Here is a 22,069-nt window from a genome sequence, read left to right on the forward strand (position 1 = left end):
ATTCAATTCTAGATTCCTGAAGCTGAGCTGAGTCCTAGCATATTATGTCGGACTTCAGCCTAAGAAGCTAAGAGGATCACTCAGCCTTGGTGCCAAATTTATTCTAGTCTATCAGTCCTTGAAGAGCAGATACTGACATTGTGGCTGACTTGAATTCTACAGTTGCTGGGTTCAGTGCCTTGTCCTCTCCAGCAAGTCTTTCACTTGGGTTTAAGTCCCAATATCTGTCTTGTATGATCAGCGGGTCAATGCCAAGTCCCATATCGTTTGCACATCTCTGGTTATGATGTGGAGAAATTACCATTCCTACCACTAACTTTGTAGCTCATGACTGCCCCACTGAAACTCCGGAGTTATATGCCTAAGTGTTTTCTCTGAGTCAGGGCTGGACATGCCAGATGATGATTCAGATGATGAAAATTCTATATGTAGTCTCCAATGAACAGAATGGATCTGGAAACATAAATGTCAGCTTCCTCCTTTTTGCAGTCGTGTAGAGAAAACAGATACTCCACATCCTGTAAGACATTTCGACTTGCTGGACTTTCATTATCCTCTCCCTTCATAGTAAACTGCTGATGACAGTTCTCCAATTGCTTTCCAGGCTCTCCCTCTCTTCTTTTAGTTTTCTAAACAGAGATTCACAGCATTACTCTCCAGAAAATTCTTAAATGTAGTACTTTCTGTGCCTTTAAAGCACTCTGCTAAACCTCCATTCATGTGATCAGAGAGAGACTCCCAATTACGGTTATACTCATATATGATTTTCTACTTGCAAATGTTAGATAATTATTACTGCCTTAATACCCTACTCTTTCAACTTTCTATAATGTCATACAAGTGAAGCTATCAGTGTAGAAAGAGCCCATGAACAATGGGCTGTGGTAATAAAAGAAAACAATACACATTGAGGTCAGGTTAAAAGGAGATCTGCTCTGCAGTGTAGTGGTGCTTGAAGACCTCTGCACCAGAGGTAGAGTACTCTCAGGAAATGCATAGAAGTTTGAGAGTGCAGTGCGCTAACATTTCCTCTTCTAAGATGACTTCCCTAGATAAAGTCCCAGAGCGTAGAATTTCATAGGGAAGAAGGTCCCAGGGAGCACTTGTAGCTAAGGAGTTATGGGATTATTATAAAGGTTATGGTGGCGGGATGCACATAATTATCTTACTTGATTCAGAAAAAAGCATCTGAAAGAATTTCATACCTGTTCATGACAAGACTGAGCACCATTTCAACAACCAACAAACAAGGAATAGAAGGCAGCTACCTAACAATAATGAAGAACAAATATGAAAAGCTTACAGAAAACAACATAGTCATAGGAAGAGGACTTAAGTTTTTCCTCTAAGATCAGTGCCAAGACAAAAATGCTTGCTTCTATCAATTCAATTTAACATACTCTAAAAAGTCTTAACCAAATAATCAGGCAAGAAAAAGAAACAAAAAGTATCAGAGTTGGAGAGGAAAAGTGAAATTTTCTCTATTCACAGATAACATGCTCATATATGTAGGAAACCCTACACATTCTATAAAACCTGCTAAAACTACTAAAATTAACAAGATACCAAGATACAACATCAATATGCAAAAATGAATTAGATTTTGTATCCACTACTTTAAATGAGTTAAGAATTTAATTTCTTAACAATACAAGAAGTATAAGCAAGTAGCAAAGGAAGTGGATGAATTATACTGTAAAATCTATAATCTGACAAAAGAAATTAAAGGACACAAAAGTAGAAAGATATTCCAAATTCATGGATTATTTTAGCTTGCAATTGTTAAGATGTTCACTTTACTCAGAGTGATTTGATGATGGTATGAATTTCCTACTGAAACTGCACAGTGGTTTTTGGAAAAATAGATTCTTTCCAAAGTTCAAATAGAATCTCAAGAAATCCCAAATTAGTAAAAACAATTAGGAAACAAATAAAGCTCAATGTCAAATAGTTCCTGATTTCAAAATGTATTATAAAGATGCAGTAAAAACAAAAACAAAATTAGTGTGTTACTACCATAAAATCAAACATATAAACCAATGGGCTATGTAAATATGGGCACAGAACTACAACTTTACATTTTTGGTAAATGATTTTTGACAGCTCCAGGATGTAAATGTTTTAAAGAAAACAGAAACAAATAAAAGTGTATACTTACATAACATCATATATAAACACTTACTGAAAATGGATTTTCCAGAGTTAAAACTAAACATAGAAGAAAATACTAGGATAAATTTTAATAAGATTGAATTTGAAATAGTTTGTTGGGTACAGCACAAAAGATACAGATATTGGATGAAAAAATAGTTTAACCTGATTTAATCACAAGTAAAATCTTTGGGGCATCAATGAACAATATCAATGAAGTAAAGAGAGAACTTAAATGTTTAAAGAAACATGAATCACTTATCTGATAAGCGATTACTCTGCAAAGTGTATAAAGAATCCTTGCAGCTCCACCTCAAAAATAATCAATTTAATTTGAAATGAGTAAAGGATGTGGTTGGACATTTATCAAAAGAAAATATGTAAATAGATCGTAAGTACATAAAACAGTGCTCAATTTACCAATAAGCAGGGGAATGTAGCTGAATACCCCAATGAGATCCAAGCTCACACTAATTTGTATATTTATCATTAAAAATACATAAAATAAGAGATTCAAAATGGAATGTGGAGAAACTGGAATACTTGGTGTTGCTTGTTGGAACATAAAGTGGTAAAACTACAGAGCAAAATAGTACAATGATTCAGGAAAAAAACAGACATGAAGAGTTACTGTTGCATTCGGAATTTTCCCTTTCAGATCCAGGAAGAAAAACCTGAATGCTGAGACTCAACGAGGTATTTGTGCTTATTTCAAGATTATTAAAAAATTAGAACAATACAAAATTCCACTATTGGGGTGAAAGAATAAATAAAATATATCCACAAAATTAAATATTAATCTGCTTTAAAAAGGAATGAAATTTGTTACATGCTTCAAAATGGGTAAACCTTGAAAACATCATTTTAAATAAAATAGCACAGATATAAAAGGTCAAATTTTTCATAGTCTACCTCTAGTTGATATAGAAAAAGAGTATAATGTTAGTTATCAGGCCCCGAGATGATATGAGGCATTATTAATTACTAAGGACAGATTTTCAGTATGAAATGATTCAAATTCTGGAAAGAGATGGTGGCGGCTCTACAACAATCCAAATACATTTAATTTCCTTCATGATGGTTTTGTAATTTTCAGAAGATACCATATACATTTTTTGTTAAGTTTATTCCTAAATGTCTTTGTACATTTTAAATTTGTTTTTATTTATTGGTGCTAGTGGAAGGAGCTGTGATATTGTGTTTATTGCAAGCCACCTGGCTAAATTTGTGTCTTAACCTACTTTTTACGAATTTCTTGGGAGTTTCCTTGCTTACCGGATAAAATCTAGAAATAGCATAGTATTGTCTATTTCTTTAAAAAAAAAATTTTTTTTTTTTTTTTGGTCTTTTTCCTTTTTATCAGTACCGGGGATCGAACTCACGACTACCTGCTTGCAAGGCAGGCGCTTATGCCGCTAAGGTAATGCTGTTTATATTCATTTCCTGAGTTGCTGTACAAGCTAGAATACTCAAAAGAATTTTGAGTACAGGAGAAAGAAGTGCTGACTTCCAATTTGATTCACCCTCAGAAAGAATGTTCAGTGTCAACTGTAAAGTTATTGGTAAGTACTTGTCAGATAAATAGTATATATATTTTGTTAAAAGTGCTTCTTAATAATAGGTGTTGAATCTCATCAATTTTTTTTTTTTTTTTTTTTTTTTTTTGCATTTGTTGACCTTGTCACGCAATGTTTCCTCTTGGAGTTATGTCCCTATCAGTATTCTGAGGTTCATTTGTTTGCACAATTTATCTTTCAAAGAGAATGGGTCAATGCATTTTATTTATTTTCCTTAAAAAGCTTTAAATCAGTACCATTATTTTGTGTGAAAATACTGAAATTTACAATTATATCTAAGGCATGTGTGATATATTTATTCCAGAGCATTGTGTGAATCATACTTGTCTTATGAAAAAAAAAAAAAAAAAAAAAAAAAACAGAGAGAGAGAGAGAGAGAGGAACCACTGTTATTAACCAAGAGGAAAGGGCAGTCCTGTGGGAACATTTTAATCTGCCTTGACATTCCAGCCCACAATTCAGAATGATTTTAATGTTGTACAACAAAAGAATAGTTAGCAGTCTGCAAAATCCCCATTATCTTTAGTTAGCGAGAACCCACGGAGTTAGGACCCTGTGTGACTCCCATTGGGTGTTACTGAGAAGTGATGTGAAAACTCACATCGGTATTATTCACCACCAACTAAACACTGCAAGGTAAGTCTGTTAGCAAGGAACAAATTAAATCTTCATGCTAAATAGCTGCAGATATCTAGGGAAACACAACAGCAGTGTTCAATATGTTCTATAATTGTTTTTCTGAGATCACATATGGCAACATTATTGCAATGATGTGTTTAATGACATTACATAACAAATGGTAAACTTTAGAATTTACTCTATGTATGATAAAATCTTTTTATCAAATTAAATCTAATCTTACCTAAGGAAGTTTTTCACAGCTGTGCTTCCATGGTGCTAAATACACCGATCAATTTTGTGGGAAAATTTACGGTTATTTCTGAGGCTAGATTAAAATCAGCATGATACGTCCACAGGTTATTTAATTGGAGAGAGGAATTGCTATACACGCATGATTCTATCATGGAAGTTCCCAGAACTCTTTTGATACAATTCCAGGGGAAGTCACTCACACTAAGGTCAGTGCGTACTGCCTAAAGCTTTCTGCTTCTCTGATACAGGGGCAAGGGCTCCACCTTGTATCCCGGCATCCAGGATGAGACTAAGACAGCGCCCCGTTAAGCAGTGTTCTCTGCCAGTCTTCTGTGTAAGGAGGTGGACTTCTGTCTCTTGTAATTGGAAACACAATTGCAGTTGGCCTCTTAAGACAGTTCCGTGTCAGTAGACAGCGTGATGGACTTAGGCTCTAAAGGTTTGATTGTGGCCCCAGAAAGGTCTTCACACATGCATACAGCTTTCTTAGCTCAGTGAATAAAGCCAACCTTCAGGATCACTGATTGGGCTTTGAAAGTAAAACCTATTACGAGTTTTCTGTAAATAAACATTTTAATTAACGAGAAATGTCAACAGAAGGAAAAGCTACTTACACCAGAATAGAAAGGCTCACCAGACACGCATATCACATCCTGCTCCTGGATGATCAGAATGTCTTTGGCTAGGTGCAGCCGGACTTTGAAAGGCTCCTGATTACCATCCTGCAGCAAACAAATCCCTGTCTTTGTCTTCAGACCAAAGGAAAACAAAAAGCAAAACAGGAAAAAAAAAAAAAAAAAAAAAGTGTTCTTAGTCTTAGTTTATAATTTCAAAGCCTGTTTACAGCAAAGCATGATAATATTTTAGCACTGAAGAAAAATGCACAGAAGTGAGTCTGACTGTAACAGTATAGGTGCCCAGAAAAAGTAAAAGCATTCTAGGAAATCAGGAATTCTGATAATGAATATTATGTTTAAAAAACTCACACAGATTTGGAAAGATTACAGAAAAATATTGTATGGCATATGAAAAATGAAAGTTTGATTTAATACTCATAATTTAAACTTAAAAATAGTAGCTTTATTGTCATATAATTCACATTCTGTAATAGTCAATCCCTGGAATATATAGTTAATGCTTTTAGAATATTTAGAAGTGTGTACTCATTATTGTAATCAGTTCTAGAACTTTTTCATCACTCTCCAAAATACTTGTATACCCCCATTCCTTTCTGCTTTCTTTACATTCCCCAGTTTAGCCAAGAACTACTTTGCTGTCTGTTCCTATCCTAAAAAATTAGCGGTGGAAGGGTAGAGTGGGAAAGAGAAATTAAGTTGCATTATGCACGTGTCAACTTCTCATAGTGAATGTAATCATTATATCCTGAAAACATATACCAATAAAAATATAGGTAAAACATGTGAAACTGGTAACATACCTTCCACAATGACTCCTAGCTGTCGATACACACATGCATGTGCAAAAACATACATACATACACATACACACAGACTTTACAAATATGAAGAGATGTAAATTGGAAGTAAATGAACTACCTAAATTGACATGGTGAAGAAAAAACAGAGCCTAATTTAAATTCTCATTTTTTTACTCCTAAACCTATATTTTTATTTCATATATATTTGGAACTTGTGCAAGCAAATATGAACAATTTCTAAATTTGTATTATAGGTTTTAAATCATCACCTTAGTCATCACTGAATTCTGTGAATGTTGTTACTCTCGAACCACATCATTGCTGTAATACTCACCCAGAAGAATACATTCTCCTTAGTAAGTACATTTAACCTTCCCTTCTGTCACTGGTACAAAAAGAAATCCCTTTGAGATTGAGTATCATTTCAGGCTCTTAGTCTGAACCAAAAAGGCATCAAGAGCAGTGACTACTTTAGAAATGGCATTCTCATTTGATAATTACTGAAATGATCTTAGCTAAATAGACAAACTGTGATGCATATTTATTCCCAATATTTAAGGAATGTAGTATGCTGGGCAAATAATACCAAGCTTTCTACTGGATAATAATTTTCCATGGAGATTACCACGAGTATTTTTTTAAAGAATTTTCTATAATGCTGTAGGAAATATATTTAGATACTGCAGCTTTCAAAGACTAATCTATAAACTGATTTATCCACGTGTCAATATGTACCATATCACTCTGTGTTGCATACAATTATATATTAGCCTGAGATCATTTCATAAGAGTTATGTCTTTTTTAGGAAAACGAGAAGCTCTTTAAGTGCAAAGATGCCACTTTTAACTTCATCCCTGGCACCAACACACGGCAGGTGCTCACTAGATCATGCTGACTAATCTATTCTAAAGTGTAATTCAAGGGGATATGTCTAGTACACAGAAATACTTCAGCACAAGCAAATTAGACTTTCCTTATTAGAAACATGATTTGTCTACATTTTCCCAGGGAAACTGTCTCATGCTTACTATGGGATCTTCGTGGGGGCAGACACACAGACGCTCCAGTGGTATGAGGATGAAGATGTGAAATCATACATCAAAGCCAAGTGACAGTTATTGAGCACATTTGATGATTTTTCAATGTACAATGCGTTCTAAACCCATTTCTCCACCTAGATGTCACAGATAATAGTTTCTACTTCAGAACGACAGAGGGGGTTTTCCCTGAGAGCCCAGAAGAACATTAGTATTACACATCAAGGAAATACAGAGGATCATCCAGAGGAAGGGTAAGAACTCAGGCAGAGCCATAAAGGCTCTCTCAGCTCATTCACAGCATGGACAAAGACAGTACTGACTCAAGTGATTTGTAAAACATCCTCAATTTACTAGACTGTTGTCTAGAAAAACAGAACACAGTTCACTTTGGGGTTTTGAGAGGATAAGATATATGAAAAACGAAGAGTAAAGTAGATTTTTGTTTGAATAAAGACTCAAACCCACCCACAAAAAATAACTGCTTGGAGAAAATAAGAAGACAAACTGACAATAAAGAATGTAAAATTTTTCAAAGGTTATATAACTACATATTTCCACCAGGAGGTCTTAGCCAGCGCACACGAAGATACATATAATCTTGTGCATTCAGTACTATTGCAAATATATCATTAACAGAAAATCAGATATAACTTAGACAATAGTCATTGACTTCAAAATTCTTCCTACTTAATAAAAAATACAAACATAAATATGGTATAATGTGTTATCTGAGAACACCATAGAGATCGGCATTAAATATTCTTGGAAAAGGAGATTTTCAAGCAGGATCAACAGGTACAAAACATACCTGGTTTGTCTTGAAAAATGAATTGGGGAAGTGATTATTACAGGAGGCAAAGGGCATTTTAATCAAGAAGAGAAAATGAGCAAAGACAAGAAGGCGTGAAAATGCACAGCTCTTGTGATGCAAATAGAAAACCAGCAGGAAGAAGGCATCTTCAGGCAAAGCTGTGGTCCAGCAGAGACTGTGGAATAAGATGCTTTGGAGGAGGAAAAGCGGGTCCAGGCTGTTGTATAATGTGGCAGGGTTTGAAGGAACAGATATGCGGTAGCCAAATGTGAATGATAAAAAATGTGGTCACATTTGTGATTTCTAATTACGTTTCTTAGAGGGAAAGAAAAGAAATTGAGGAAACTGGAAGGTGGAAATACAGTTAGTAGTGACAAAAGCCGACACTTTGACTAGGGAATGCTGGGGACTGGTAAACAGTGGTATTAGAGCCACAGTCCCTTGGGGAGATTAAAGAAGATAAAAAAATTATCAACTTCCAGGTGCAGTCTTGGGGATGAGCCATGTGGCTTGATGGAGATGCTCATTAATGAAATGTTGCTGTGCATCCTTTTGATCTGTTTATTATTAGCACATACTTGGCCTGTACTGAAAAATACTAATCCCTGTGCTCTCCAACAACCCTGCACAAGTTCAGTCCCTCTCACAGAGGGTAGGGGAAGGGGCTGAGAAGCAGCAAATCAAAGCTGAATCCAGGCTCCCTGGCTCCATGTGTTCTTTACACTTGCTTTGGTTTTTCTTATACAGAGATGGTCTCTGGGTGCCTTCCCAACTCATCCTACAAACAGTGATTAGCATCCTAATGGGCCTGGTGTTGTAGCTCAGTGATAGAGTGCTCACCCAACATGTGCAAGCATCTCGATTTGATACCCAGTACCATAGTGCAGCCCAATATCCACACTAACAAACAATGGAAGCAAATGGAATCTTAATTTAGTGTGAATATTTCTGAAAAGCACATCATCTTGAACCAGCTGTTCATTATGAGGAAAGACAATGAGTAATGGATCACATTGGTAGTAGCAAATTATTTTTGCATAAAGCCGTGTACTTGAGGGTCATCGGACACTGGAGTGAGCACAGCTTTGGTCTCCAGTACATGTTTTCGCTGTGCAGCCTACAACAACCTCAGCTGCCAAGTCTCCACGGCACCAATAGCATAAACGTTTAAAAATTAAAAACTAAATAATTGCTGGTCCTTAATTTTAGGATAAATATAAGCCACTTACTCATTTTTATTTTTCATTAAAATAACAATTAGTTATTTGGTCCTAAATCCTGTCAGCTATGCATACATCACACATAACTGGAGAAATGTATATAAAGCATATAATGTACTAATTTATTATAAATCATGGATAAAATCTGATATTTTAAAGATGATTCATAAAAGTAACCCAAGTCAAATATTGGGGTTTTTTTTTTTTTTTTTTTTTGTATGTGACGAATACATCACTTAGATTTTATGAAAACCACATTGGAGACCATTTGAGTAAAGGAATTAATAAAAATGACATTCCATAGTTACTTAAAAGGCAGTATTCTTTAAATCTTACTCATTGGCTGAGTTTTGTCCCAATTAATGAAATATAGTTATGAATTTGCAGGGATTTGGTATATAATGAAATCTTACATTTAAACTTTTTAAAGAATTTAACTTAGCATCTAATTTGGAACTTTAAAAAGTAGACTATCATCAGTACCCTACTTAAAAACTAAGAGCTTTGGACATTAGGTTCTAATAGTTTTCCTGGAACACAAAAAAGTGAGTTTTCATGAAACATTTTCTTTTCTGTTTGTTATTAGTTATGATTTTATTCGTAGACCTTCCCTGAAATAAATGTCTTTCGATAGCTACACAGAGAGGCTCCGTTGATTCTGAGTATAACCTGTCTGTTGTTTGATTGTGTTTCTTGTTTAGAAAGACTTCTGCCCTCACTGATCCTCAAATCACTGTTGCTCTTCTTCACTCAGTTCAGAGGATTGTCCCTCCCCAGACTGAGTAGGTGACAGACACTGCCCTTCCGTTCCTTTCTCTGTTTAGGTTCCCAGAAAACTTTTTATTAGTGTAAACTTGTAGTAATAACTAATATATTCATTGGTGGGTAGCTGGTACTTTTAAAATGAAGAATTTATAATACCAAATGTAGTAAACCAGGCAGAGACTACAATATAAATTTCAGGTTGTCAAATACAATTTCTTTTGTAAGCCTGTGATCTTAGGTAATGCGTAATTTATTATACTGAACTTTACTGTGGCTGTAGTATACTAAATATTGTTTCAGACCAGGTGCTGCTGACTCTGTTTTTTTCATTTACCTTCTCCCTCTTGGTTTATCTCCAATTCTGGTCTTTCTCTCTCTAAATTCTAGCCATTTTTCAGTTTCTGTTACAAGATTTCTTTTTATTTGAAACCTTCTGAAACCATTCAATCTGAAGCAGATTCCTCTCTTATTTCAACTTCAGGCTTTTGTTAAGTAAACATTCACCCACAAAAGAGATCAGTAATGCATTTTGACACCTCATGTAATATTTCCGTAATATTTTGTTTTATATTATATTAATTTTATCTCAAGATACTTTAGTAATAAATGATTACTCTTTCTACTCTTTTCATTAATCTATATGACCTAGCAAAGTAGTTGTTCATAGTAATTTTCTTTTGACATTTATTAATTATAATAGGGCTCACAAACTTGTATCTCATGGATGGGTGCTTGGCATCTGACAGGCCCTAGAAGATGCTCCCCATAACGTCTCTTTGCCCCTCCTTGGATCATCCCCCTTATAGCCCAAGGTGTTTGCAAAATTATTGCTTCTTCCTGACTGGGTTAGTGAAAATGGAAAACTATTGCCTTCTGTTTTCTTCCTGAAATCTTCTTGACCACAAAGCCTAACTTGGGTTGCAAGAAGGTAGAGTGAATCCTAACCTATGTTGAGATGGAGGGCAACTTTATCCAGCTCATTGTCTATCCCGTTTATCTACCTGAATCATAATTTATTAGCTCTCTCGAATTTCCTACACCTGGGCCAGGGATTTAGCTCAGTGCCTGTGTAGCAGATGCAAGGTCCTGAGTCCCGTTCTCAGTACAAAAAAAAAAAAGATTCTACAGCCCACTTTCCTCTTCCAATTGAGATGTAAGCTTTAGCTGCCTGCCTTCACTTTGAATTTCATCTGTGGTATATGGATATTGTTGTTATGTACATTAATACATTTTATGTGGATTTTGTTAATCTGCTTATTGCCACTTTATTTCATAGATTGAAATTTCAGTGGGAAAGTGTTGACTTCTCTATAATTGCAATACAATCATAGATTATATTTTATTACAGTAAGGACTGAATTAAATTACATATATGCACTGGTTATTAAAATATTAGGCAGTCATGCATTGCTTGGGAAAGGAGACAAGTTCTGAGAAATGCATTCTAGGTCATTTTATTATATAAACATCACAGTACATCTATAATAAGGTGCCTATGCTATCACCAGATGATGTAATCTATCATTAACTGAAATGCTGTTAGTGCAAAACTTTATACATCTAAAGAATTACACAGCACTTTTAGAATCAACATAAAGATGTACATTATACTTTAAAGAATGTAGATGTGAAAATAAATTATGAAGAAAATATAAATTAATGAAAACATATTGGTTTATATGAACACATACACTAATTCAATGACACTTTTTTAAAGCAGGTAGAATCATAATTATGCCTGATTTTGTGTAAACTTTTTTTCTAGAGTTTATAATTTTCCCTGTAGTATTTCCTGTAAGATTTTGTCTTCATTTTCCCTTATTTCTAGACTTATAAATAGTCAATTTTTTATCAAATCACAAAATTTTATATTTAAAAATTTCAATATTGAAATCAATAAACACTTATTTTAAAAAGTCTATGCATTGGATAATTAATAAGCTTTTCAAATGGAAATTATCTGGCCAAGCATCTCTTTTTCACCAAGACAAAACTTCCTGGCAGGTGTAGAGCAATGTTCTACCTTGAACTGATGGGCATTTATGTAAGATTCTCATCTTTATGCCTTAATAACAGTAAAGACAAAACCAAATTGCATTGAATGTATCTTTGACTTTGATATGATTTCCAGAAATACAGTACTATAAAAAGAGATTTAAGCTTATTATTAGGAGTTCAATCTAAGTATTACAGCTTTACTTTTAACCAATTAATTAAGAGCACTTGACATTTCATAAAATCTCTCAATTTCCTCATGGCCAAACGAGAGTTATACTAAACATTCTTTATGGTTTTTGTCCACCTAAATCTTCAGATACCATAAGTACGAGGCTAACTCTGATTCTGGGCCATCTTAAGAGAGATTTGACCATTTCACAACATCTGGCAGCCTCTGAGGCAGACTTGTAAGCACTGTCCTGAGGAGTTTGGGAGTGGTTTACTTCCTGCTGTGTACAGAGTCTAATACAAAGATACCTAAATAACTTGTTGCAAAGGAAAAGAATCTTCTGCCATGGAAACAAGATGGAAAGATGATCACAATGGTGTCCTCATTCTAAAATAAATCTTTCAAACCACAAAGAGAAACTTTTAGATATCCCAATCCAACATATCAAACCAATTTATTTACAAAAAGATCTAGGGCATTTTATGCGAGCTCTGAAGTCTAAACTACATTTTGTTACAATAGAATTTAACCACTATCCATCGCTACCAATGAATCTTACATGGGTCTCACATGGATGTCATCCAGCAAATATCCACAGAAAGAGTGTTATGCTATTCAAAAGAAAACAGCATTTTGTTGGAAATAGAATTTTATTCCATTCAAAATTGACTAAGTAAAATGAGGTAAAACAAAATTCAAGCTTTCAGTAGCATAGAATTTCTCTAAAATACTAGTTCAATTAAGGAAAACACAGGAACTAATAGATGTTGGGTTAATGCCATGAGTAAGTGGTATAGTTTGCCCTACAGTTGTAGCGAAGCATATGAGAGACACTTGGTATTAAATAATTGTGATATAATTTGAAAACTTCTATCATGAATATATGAAATGGAATTCTACTTGTTTGTTAAATAAAAGGAGACAAAGCATGAAAATATGAAAGCAGTTTACTAGTTTTGTGAAAGACCTGTCTTTACATTCAAAACTGCAGTGGAAGAGCTGCTTCAGAGGAAAATAAAGAATTGATTCTATAATTCATGTTAGAAATGTAAACACAGACGTTATAATAAAATGACAGTCTTCACAAATGGTAGCTGAGGCTTTTCTTTTCTCTGCCACTGACAATCCAGGTATAGTTAGTTTTTAAGAAATTACTTATATAGAATGCAAAATATTTTCAACTTTTTAAACAAAAGTGAAATATTTGTAACCTATGAGTGGTTTTTTGTTTGTTTGTTTGTTTGTTTGTTTTTTTGTTTTTGCCTTGAGTGAAAGTGAAATGCTTTGAAGGAGTCCTGTTTAGTGAAAAAAAGATGGCCTTTCTTCCCAAAATGGGATGGTTATGTTCCCCAAGAGCCCCACAGTCGCACACTGGTGAATGGCACACTTGAATGGTCTTTAAAATACTTGAAAAAGCAGTGCATTGCTGTAACTCCTAGCAAGATGCAGTGATAGCTTTACCAAGAACCTGAATTGTTATGTATTAAAAGTTAGATAACATTAGAATCATGCATTATAGGATTCTGGTGCTTAAAGAAACTTTAGAAATCTTCTCATTTATGACCATTTATGTGAAAAGAATTCCTTCCTCATTTCCACTCCCTGAACTCTACAATGCATAGTTGAAGGAGGAGAGTGATTCAGTTATGTCATATAAATTCCAATCTTCCTAAAGAGCTAAAATTCAGGGCTTCCCCAGGCATGTTTTGGTTGTCTAGTTTTGTGGAAAGAAAGCACGATCTGGAAGCAAACTGAGCCCATTACTTATCCTCTTCCAGGAGGAGGGTTCCACCTTTAGAAAGCGAGTCCAAGTGTTTCTTGATTATGATGTGTTTTACTTATGTGAAAAGCACAAAGCCATTTCACCTACCTCCTCACAGGCGGTTCTGAAATCCATGTGCTATGGCACCTCAGAGGATGTGGTCTGAAAAGACAGAAATGGGAAACCACTTAACACAGCACCCGGAAACAGAGAGGACACCTAAGAAATTGTGCAAGACATTGTGAAGCCGCCTCTACAAGGCATCCTGTTTACAGCCACTCCGGGGAACAAGAACTCCAGGGGAGGTGGCAGAGGAAAAGAAGGAGGGGATGCACCAATCTCAGCCCTCAGCTCTGCAAAGTGTGAGCTCTGCAGACCTTCAGTGCCATGGGAATGCCTCTTTCCGTGCACCTCTCTATCCCTCCAGGCATTTGGACAGGATCTGCTCTCTCTCAGGTGTTTGCTCACTCCCGCCACTCCTTTTGAGATCTGAGTTTGCAAGTGGGAAAAATTTCAGCAAGTGTAATTAAAAGTTTCCTTTCATTTGGTTATCTCTTGAAAAAAGGTTGACTAATCTTTCTCATTTTAATTAAAAACCTGCACGCATGAATAATTCTCTCTGGAACTTAAAATTCTGTTCACACTAGTATGATGCAGAGGCGCGACTATTTATCAGAGTAGGTAATATTAAGATAAATCAAGGTATGAAATATTCAATAGATATCCACTTAGGGAGCACCATAATACCAAAGTGATGAATAACAGATTTAAACCATAGAATGATTTTTTTTTTCTTTTAGTTCTTTTGGAGAGCTTTGTTTCATTTTAGAATAGACATAAGAAAAAAGGTTGGGACACAAATTAGTACTGTTATACTACAGAATACTATGCAGAGCTGAATGTAATGCTTAGCTAAATGAAACTTCGAAGTAAACTATGTGATTAATTTTAAAATAGGAAATTGTGATCCTTAAAATCAGTCCTGCTCTCAGCCTTGGAAAGAGTAAGTCATGCTATCCCTCTCTACCATTTGTTTGTTATATGGGACTAAAAACTGCTTGATCAGGAAAGTGTGCTAAAATAGAGTAGGAAGTGTCACCCAAGCTGTCACTGCATGGATGGATTACGACTGCTGGTTTTGAAGGAAAAGTGATTGGCCATTTTCAGTAGTAACGAACATGTCACACAGTAATATATTTTCCCCGGGTAAGGCTGGTGGATTGTTAACCCGGTTTTATTTTACTTAAATTTATATGGTTACTCCTTTAATCTGAAAGTAGGAATTTTCAATATTTATTAATTATATAAAAACAATCTCTAAATTCCTGATTTAAGTAGTTGACCATATAAACAGATTTGAAGATATTAATCACGTATCTAAACTCAGGCTCCTGCTTAATAGCATGCTAAATTTCATGTTAGTGTGAATATTTTAAAAATATTATTATTTTAATAGTATGACACATTTGAAAATAAGTTTTAACTGTGACATTATCATTTTAGCAATTCTCTTTTAAAACATTAAGCTTGTATTCTATTTTTTCAAAATACTAAATAATAACAGTGGGTATTTCACCAGAAAAATATTAACATAGGATTCAAAACATTTTACTTAGTAGGTACCAAAATAAATTTTATAACTAAAATAACACAAATTTTCTCAATTACAAGTTTAGGAGTAAAATTCAAAAAATTATTTAAATTTATCTTTTTTTCAATAATGTTTAAATTTATGTAAAAATTGTGAAATGAACAGCTTTTATAGGTTTCTCCTTTATTTTTCTTCCTATTGATGCCATCGTATGACATACTGTTAATTGACATATGAAAATTAAAGGTATAGCATAGATATGTTGCTACCGTTTAAGGACTCAACTTTATTCTTACGTTCTTTGCTCTGGAACCAACCCAATACATCATATCGTTAGCTACCTTCTCTCCTCAGATAACTTTTGGCAACAATTATTTCTTCAACTTTTCTTGTCTTTAAAGAAATTGGTGGTACTTATAACTGGCCAATAATTTGTATTTTCTTTTAGAGGGATTACTCTAATTTTTTTCATATTAAGACTGATGTTACGGTTAGGGGGAGAAAATCACAGGGATAAAGTATCATTTTTTTCGCATGCAACTGAATTTGCACACCATTAATACTGCACTGTTAATTTAATGATAGGACAGAGGTAGTATTTGTCAGATTTCTCCCTTGTTTCTATATTAACCTAAACATGAATTCTCAGTGACCTTTAACTTCTAATGGACAAATCCATGCCCATTCCAATCTCCCCTTGCTTACTTGTATATCCCAGCTTGGACAATGTCATGCTTTATGTCTGCGGCCCCCAGGCCTCATGCATTTGCATTGTGCATTTGTAATTTGTTTATTGTCTAGTGCTTGGATTGATGGTGTCAGTGCTCCACCCACAAAGGGGTGGAGCCAGGATGTGATGTAATGGCAGGAAGAAGGCGTGTCTGCTCTTTTGCCAGTTTCCACCTTGCTGTTTGCAGCCACCATGAACTGAGGCTCTGCCATGCCACCCTACCTTGGAGCCAAATGGGTATGGACTGAACTTTGGTCATGAGGTATTTTGTCTCAGTGACCAGTAAAAAGTAACTAAGACAGACAATGAGAAACTTAATTCTCAGTTACTTCCCATTGAGGTACTCTGCTGTGTGTTGTCAGCATACAAGAATAGCCAAATCAGTATTGTCAACTCACACTCACATGGCAACCAACTATAGCAACTACAGTAGTTTATTCTGTCTCTTTAATGCTACAGACCACACATATTACCACAATTTCTCAGGCAAGGCTGGTGATATGGCCTAGCACTGCAACAATTGCCTAGTATGAGCAAGGCCTTGAGTTTGAACCTGTTATGATTTGTGTCTAAATGTCCCTCCCAAAGCCTTGTGTGGTCATAGATGAGGCTTTTTCAGAAGTGGCTGGACTAGTGTGTATGATGCTGGGATTAAGGGTGTATGATTACTAAATTAGTCTACTCTGTTTTGGCAAAGTTCTTGATATGGGTAATGGGAACCCCCACCCCGCCCCGTGTGGATGCTGCTCACCCTAAGGGACAGAAAGAGGGTTTTTGTGGCACTTGCTGCCTGCTGTTCACTATTTGCTGTTTTGCTGCCATCCTGTCTTTTTCCCCATTATGAACTCTTTCTCCACTTTGATGCCCCTCTGCCATGCTCCCTGCACTGCAGCCACACAACTCTGTACTGAAACCTCCACAAACTGTGAGCTAAATAAACCTTTTCTCCCTTAATTTGTAGAAGTTGGATATTTTATCTCAACAATGAGAAAAGTAACTAAGACAATCTCCAGTACCACACACAGACATACACCCACATACATAAAAACAAAATTATGCCAACCCCCTAGATAAATGTCAAGTGGCCACATGCACCATCCCATTTTTCTTTCCCATTGCTTGAGGAGATCCAAGCATTTGATCTGGCCCCAGAACAAAATATATGTAACAAAACTCCTCCAATGATCCACATGAAGAGAAAGTAAGGCAAAGCCTTATGGCTTTACCATACCAGAGCCGCTAAAGTCATAACGCAGGCCTCTGAGCAAAGTGAGAGCTTCATATTTGTGAGCTTTACATGCTTGTTAGCTTTACATGCCAATTTGGCTAATCTAGGACATTCAGCTATTTAGTGAAGCACTAATTAATGTAGGTGATGCTGTGAAGATGTTTTGTAGATGTGGTTATCATACCCAGTAAGTTTTATTTAAGAAATGGAGGTCATTTTCAGTAACATGGATGGGTTTCAGTTAATGACTGGAAAAGCCTTAAAAGTCAACACTGAGGTTTCTCTGAAGAAGACCTTTTATCTCACAACAATAAATTGACTTATACTTGGCCATTTCCAGCTTGCTGGACTGTTGAAATAATTCAGAATTGGTAGCCATCACAACAGTTTTAGCTTCATAATACACAATATAGATTCTCTGAAGAATTGTATATAAACTCAGAGGCACGCTGAAACAGAACTTTGAGTCAAGAATGGTTTTAAGGAAGCAGATTCTTAAGCACAAATTTGTGGAAATGGTTCTGCATTTCAGAATTGTTTACCTAATGCGTTTAGATTCAAAGTTACTAGACACTGTTTCCAGATTAATGAGAGTGTCAGAAGAGGCAATAGAGATACTCAAAATATCATCACTGGATACTCCTAATCAAATATCTATATAAGGCAAGATTCTCAGTGACCATGCATTTCATAAGTCAGAATATATTTTTAGATGAGGTTAAAGAGATTGACTGCTCTTAACTGTGGCAGAGAAAGTATAGAGGAGAAAAGACAAGGTAAGAGTTTTTAATTTCTAGCTAAAACTCTGTAAATAATTGGAATGCTTCTAATCCCCTGTGGCCAACAGACTGGAGTTTTTGAACATTAAACTCAGAGTCTGTTCCTTCTAGGGAATGAAGTACTTCACAAAATAAATCTCTACTCCCAGAGCATGTGTTCTCTTAGAAGAAATAGACTGGAAAGAATCAGGGTCTTAAATATCAGAATGGAGGCTTATGTGAAGATTTCAATCAGAGTGGAGTGATGGAGCCTGTGTAGGGGTCTGAGTCCTCTCTGTCACTAGAGTTATGGTCTACACTAAGTTGGTACCTTGTATGACAATGTTGAGTGTCTTCCAACTCAAGCCACTGTACCTTTCTTTACATCTATACTTGAAAATAGATTTGAGTCCCAAAAGGACCCAAATCATTAAGTACAAAATTTGACCCATGCAGAGGTGTACCAAACTTGAAAAAGAAATTTTTGAAAAAAAATTTCTTTGTATGACAGATTTCTAGGGAATAACTGTGAGAATAAATATTAATGATAATAGGTAATGATGTAAAGAATCTAAGTTTGGATCAAACCAAATTTACTGATATTCCTTGAGAAGCAGAGATTCTGGATTTAATATTGGAGTACTGGGAATAACTTTAACAGTTTTCTTAGTCATTTTATTTAAACATAAACCAAATATACCCTTACACTAATTGACATTGAAATGCCCTAATTGCCTAGAAATATTGTACAGAAAAGTAGCAAAGACTTAAAGAGTACTGTAATGCTAGAAAAGATTTATCATAAACAAACTACTAATTCATCTTGGAAATATTTAGAGAATACACGTTATAATATGATTGTGAGGAATAAATGTGCAGGGATCCTAACTCTGGTGAGGAGCTCTGTGATCACTTTCTTCTAAGGGGACAAATGTACAGAAAAAATGGTTGCCCCTGACCTGAGGTCCTCATCAACAGTGCTGGTATCGAATCGTGGAATGGCTGGGTGACATGACTGCCCCAAATCACCAAACACAAGGAACAATTACATTAACTGACAGCAGGGTCAAAGTAATAGTCAGAAGAGTTTGACTCTGGGGAGTCTAAAATGTTGACAGTTTGTTCTTAGAAATGAATTTCCTCATCTTCATAAACTAGAGTTCTGGGCTGAGTGAACAAAAGTCTAACATGAATCATCAACCATCATTGTCCCTCAATAAATTCCTTGTCTTGAGCCCTTTTACAGACTTAGAGGTCCTTAAAGAAAAAGGTTGGAATATGTGTTGTTTCTCAGTATGCTTTTTTGATCTAATGGTCTGCATTGCAAAGGAAGTAAAGGCTTAATCAAGAAGGAGAGCAACTATTCCATTGAAACAGAAGTTATGATACTAACTTACAATTATGATTTTGGACATCTTAAATCTCTGACTCAACACATGAAGAAGGAAATTACTGGAAGGCTGAGTCAATCTCTCTCTTTCTTTATTTTTTTTTGTCTTATCACTCTTTATCATGCAACAGAAGATTATTAAAACTAGATAATTTTGCATTATAATATTTGTATTATCACATAACAAAAAGAGTGAACATTTGCCAAGAATTTTGCATAACCTTTTGGGGAAGGGTTAGAACATTTTTTAGTTGTATGAACAATATTTTAGCATAATGATTCAGATTTTTACTTTTGTCTGAAGTATAACAAAGTTAAGTAGGTTTAAGAGACGTGAATTGTAAGTAGTGCACTGTGGTGACCAGGGGTAGACTGTGATGATCCGCTGATGTGTCCAGTTGGGAAGATTACAGTGCTTCAGTCAAAAACCAATGAATGTATTGTTGTGGAAGTATTTTGTAGAAATGTTATAAAACTGCAGCAGAAGCATCTGCCTATAAATTTCCTTCCTGCCAAATGATCACATACATTTTAGATTCTCTAATCGTTACAATGCAATGAACTCATTCCTTAAAATCAATCTATTAAAAATATTGCGTAGCTATAGAGATATTTACTGGTTCTATATATTTAATGAGTCCTGAATGATAGTATAATTTATTCCATTGATATTTTGTTATATTTTGATGACGATTTACTAAAAGAACATGTTTTTAGGTATTCTTGAAAATTCAACAGAACTAACAATCACTGTCAAATTCAGTAAGATGTTAAGGTATGTAAATAACAGTTTTGCACTGTATAACAACTTTGGTCAGCTACAGACTATGCACAATATGGTGGTACTGTAAGGTTATATTCTCTAGTAATGGTGCAGTTGTTTTTGTGAAAGAAAATTTTATGATATTTGTACAATGATGAAATCACTTAATGATGCATCCATTAGAGTGTGTCCTTTATGTAGCACATAACTGCATTTATTATAGTATCAAAATAGGAAAAAAAACCCTTATTTTTTGCTAATTAATTGACAATATAATTTAATGACTATCTTCCTTGAAAATTTGAAATTACCACTTGTTCTCACAAAACAAATAAAACTATTTTTCCACTAAAAGTACATTCTTTTGCTTTGTTACTTTTGCCAATTCACATTTGAAGTTGTTAGGCGTTTCTCCTTGTGTGATTCTTTTTTAAGCAATTGATCTATGTGAAAATATGCAGTAACACCAACAATTCACAATTATTTTTGCATTTATACTCAGGGATAAAGAAAAAGTCAGTGAGATTATTATTTAGCATCCTTTATCATGTATTTTAATAAGATAAATATAAATTCCTTATGGAAATAATTTTTAAAAACCAATTAGCAAATGCTATAATTTAAAAATATTGAAATGAGAATAGTCTGCATAAGCAGCATGCTGAATAACATAATAAAAATGTCTTTAATGTTCACAAAATCACAATGCTGTATATAAATGTGACCTCTCTCGTCCTTGATGTATTTAGAATAGCTATTTCAGGAATAATTTACACAGCATGGAACCCTCTGGGCTCAGGAAGAATGTTCTACTGCTATTCTGTAACGATCAAGCAAACAATTTTGACAGCCTGCTTTCTGATAAAAAAAAAAAAAAATGAACTTGAAGTTGAACATTTCCTGGGTGCTCAGAGTGCTCCCATTCTATGGTGCAGATCGTTTGCTGAGGCCTTATACAATGGCTTTTCCTCTTAAGATTAAATCTGATATCAGAAATAAACAGGATTTATCATTATAAGTTATCTTAAGGACAGACTCAATTGCTGTGGATTTACTTACATCTTTGTAACCAAAATGTGGAAATGAAAATAGCAAAATTCATGCAGAGTGAATACAAAATTATACCACTCTTTGTTGTCAAATGTTTCCTTTGTCAAACAACTGATAAAATAAGGAGTGTATATCTCTATAGTAACACACATGAAAAAAAAAAATTGAAAACCGAATCAGGAGTTATTTAAAATACATTAAAAAGTATCAGCTTCATACTCAATAAAAATGCAAATGGGATTGCAAACAGAAAGAAAGATTAAGGACAAAATATTTTGGATTAAAATTATTTACATAATTTCCAGAATGCTGTTCTTGAAGTGTGCAAAACTGTCTCTAAAAAATTCTGCTTACTCTGACAGTTTCGTTTACTGAAAGGAAAAACGTTATCTATTTATGGAGTTTACTCCAGGCAAAATTAGGAAATGTACAAAATTTGCACTCGAACTCTTTGAATATCCCAAACCCAAACTGAACAGATCTTTCTTCAAGTGAATTCATATCCTTAGGTTGGACCTTGACTGCTGGGGAAAACTTTAGTTGACCTATCCCCTCAACGTTTGTTGAATCGGTGAAACTTACGGTTAAATGGACCTTGGATGCAACTATTTATAAACCTTCCATCTTTTTCTGTTGATTACAGAATACTTTTTTTCTCAAAACAATATCAGCATGACAATGAATTAAAGAAGGCAGCAGTTGGTTTCTTGATAGTATAAAAACAGAGAGAATTTTAAAGTGTTTGGAACCCACT

The 22,069-nt window shown here is 34.8% G+C and overlaps 1 protein-coding gene across 8 annotated transcripts in view; it reads right to left on the reverse strand.

Annotated features, from left to right (window-relative positions):
• Nucleotides 1-22,069, reverse strand: part of Sntg1 (syntrophin gamma 1) — a 774,196-nt gene that overhangs the window by 288,707 nt on the left and 463,420 nt on the right. For 6 of the 8 annotated variants that reach the window (XM_063258522.1, XM_063258517.1, XM_063258515.1 and 3 more), the window contains 2 exons: nt 13,914-13,967; nt 5,216-5,350 (listed from right to left, as the gene is read on the reverse strand). In XM_063258522.1, the coding sequence (XP_063114592.1) occupies nt 5,216-5,350; nt 13,914-13,940 (162 nt within the window). In that variant the 5' untranslated portion in view covers nt 13,941-13,967. The remainder of the gene's footprint in view (nt 1-5,215; nt 5,351-13,913; nt 13,968-22,069) is intronic. The other 2 variants (XM_063258519.1, XM_063258518.1) reach the window with 1 other exon arrangement.

The sequence above is a fragment of the Cavia porcellus genome, unplaced genomic scaffold, assembly GCF_034190915.1.
Source record: "Cavia porcellus strain 051 isolate PalLab524CR breed Dunkin Hartley unplaced genomic scaffold, mCavPor4.1 scaffold_11, whole genome shotgun sequence".
NCBI lineage: Eukaryota > Metazoa > Chordata > Mammalia > Rodentia > Caviidae > Cavia > Cavia porcellus.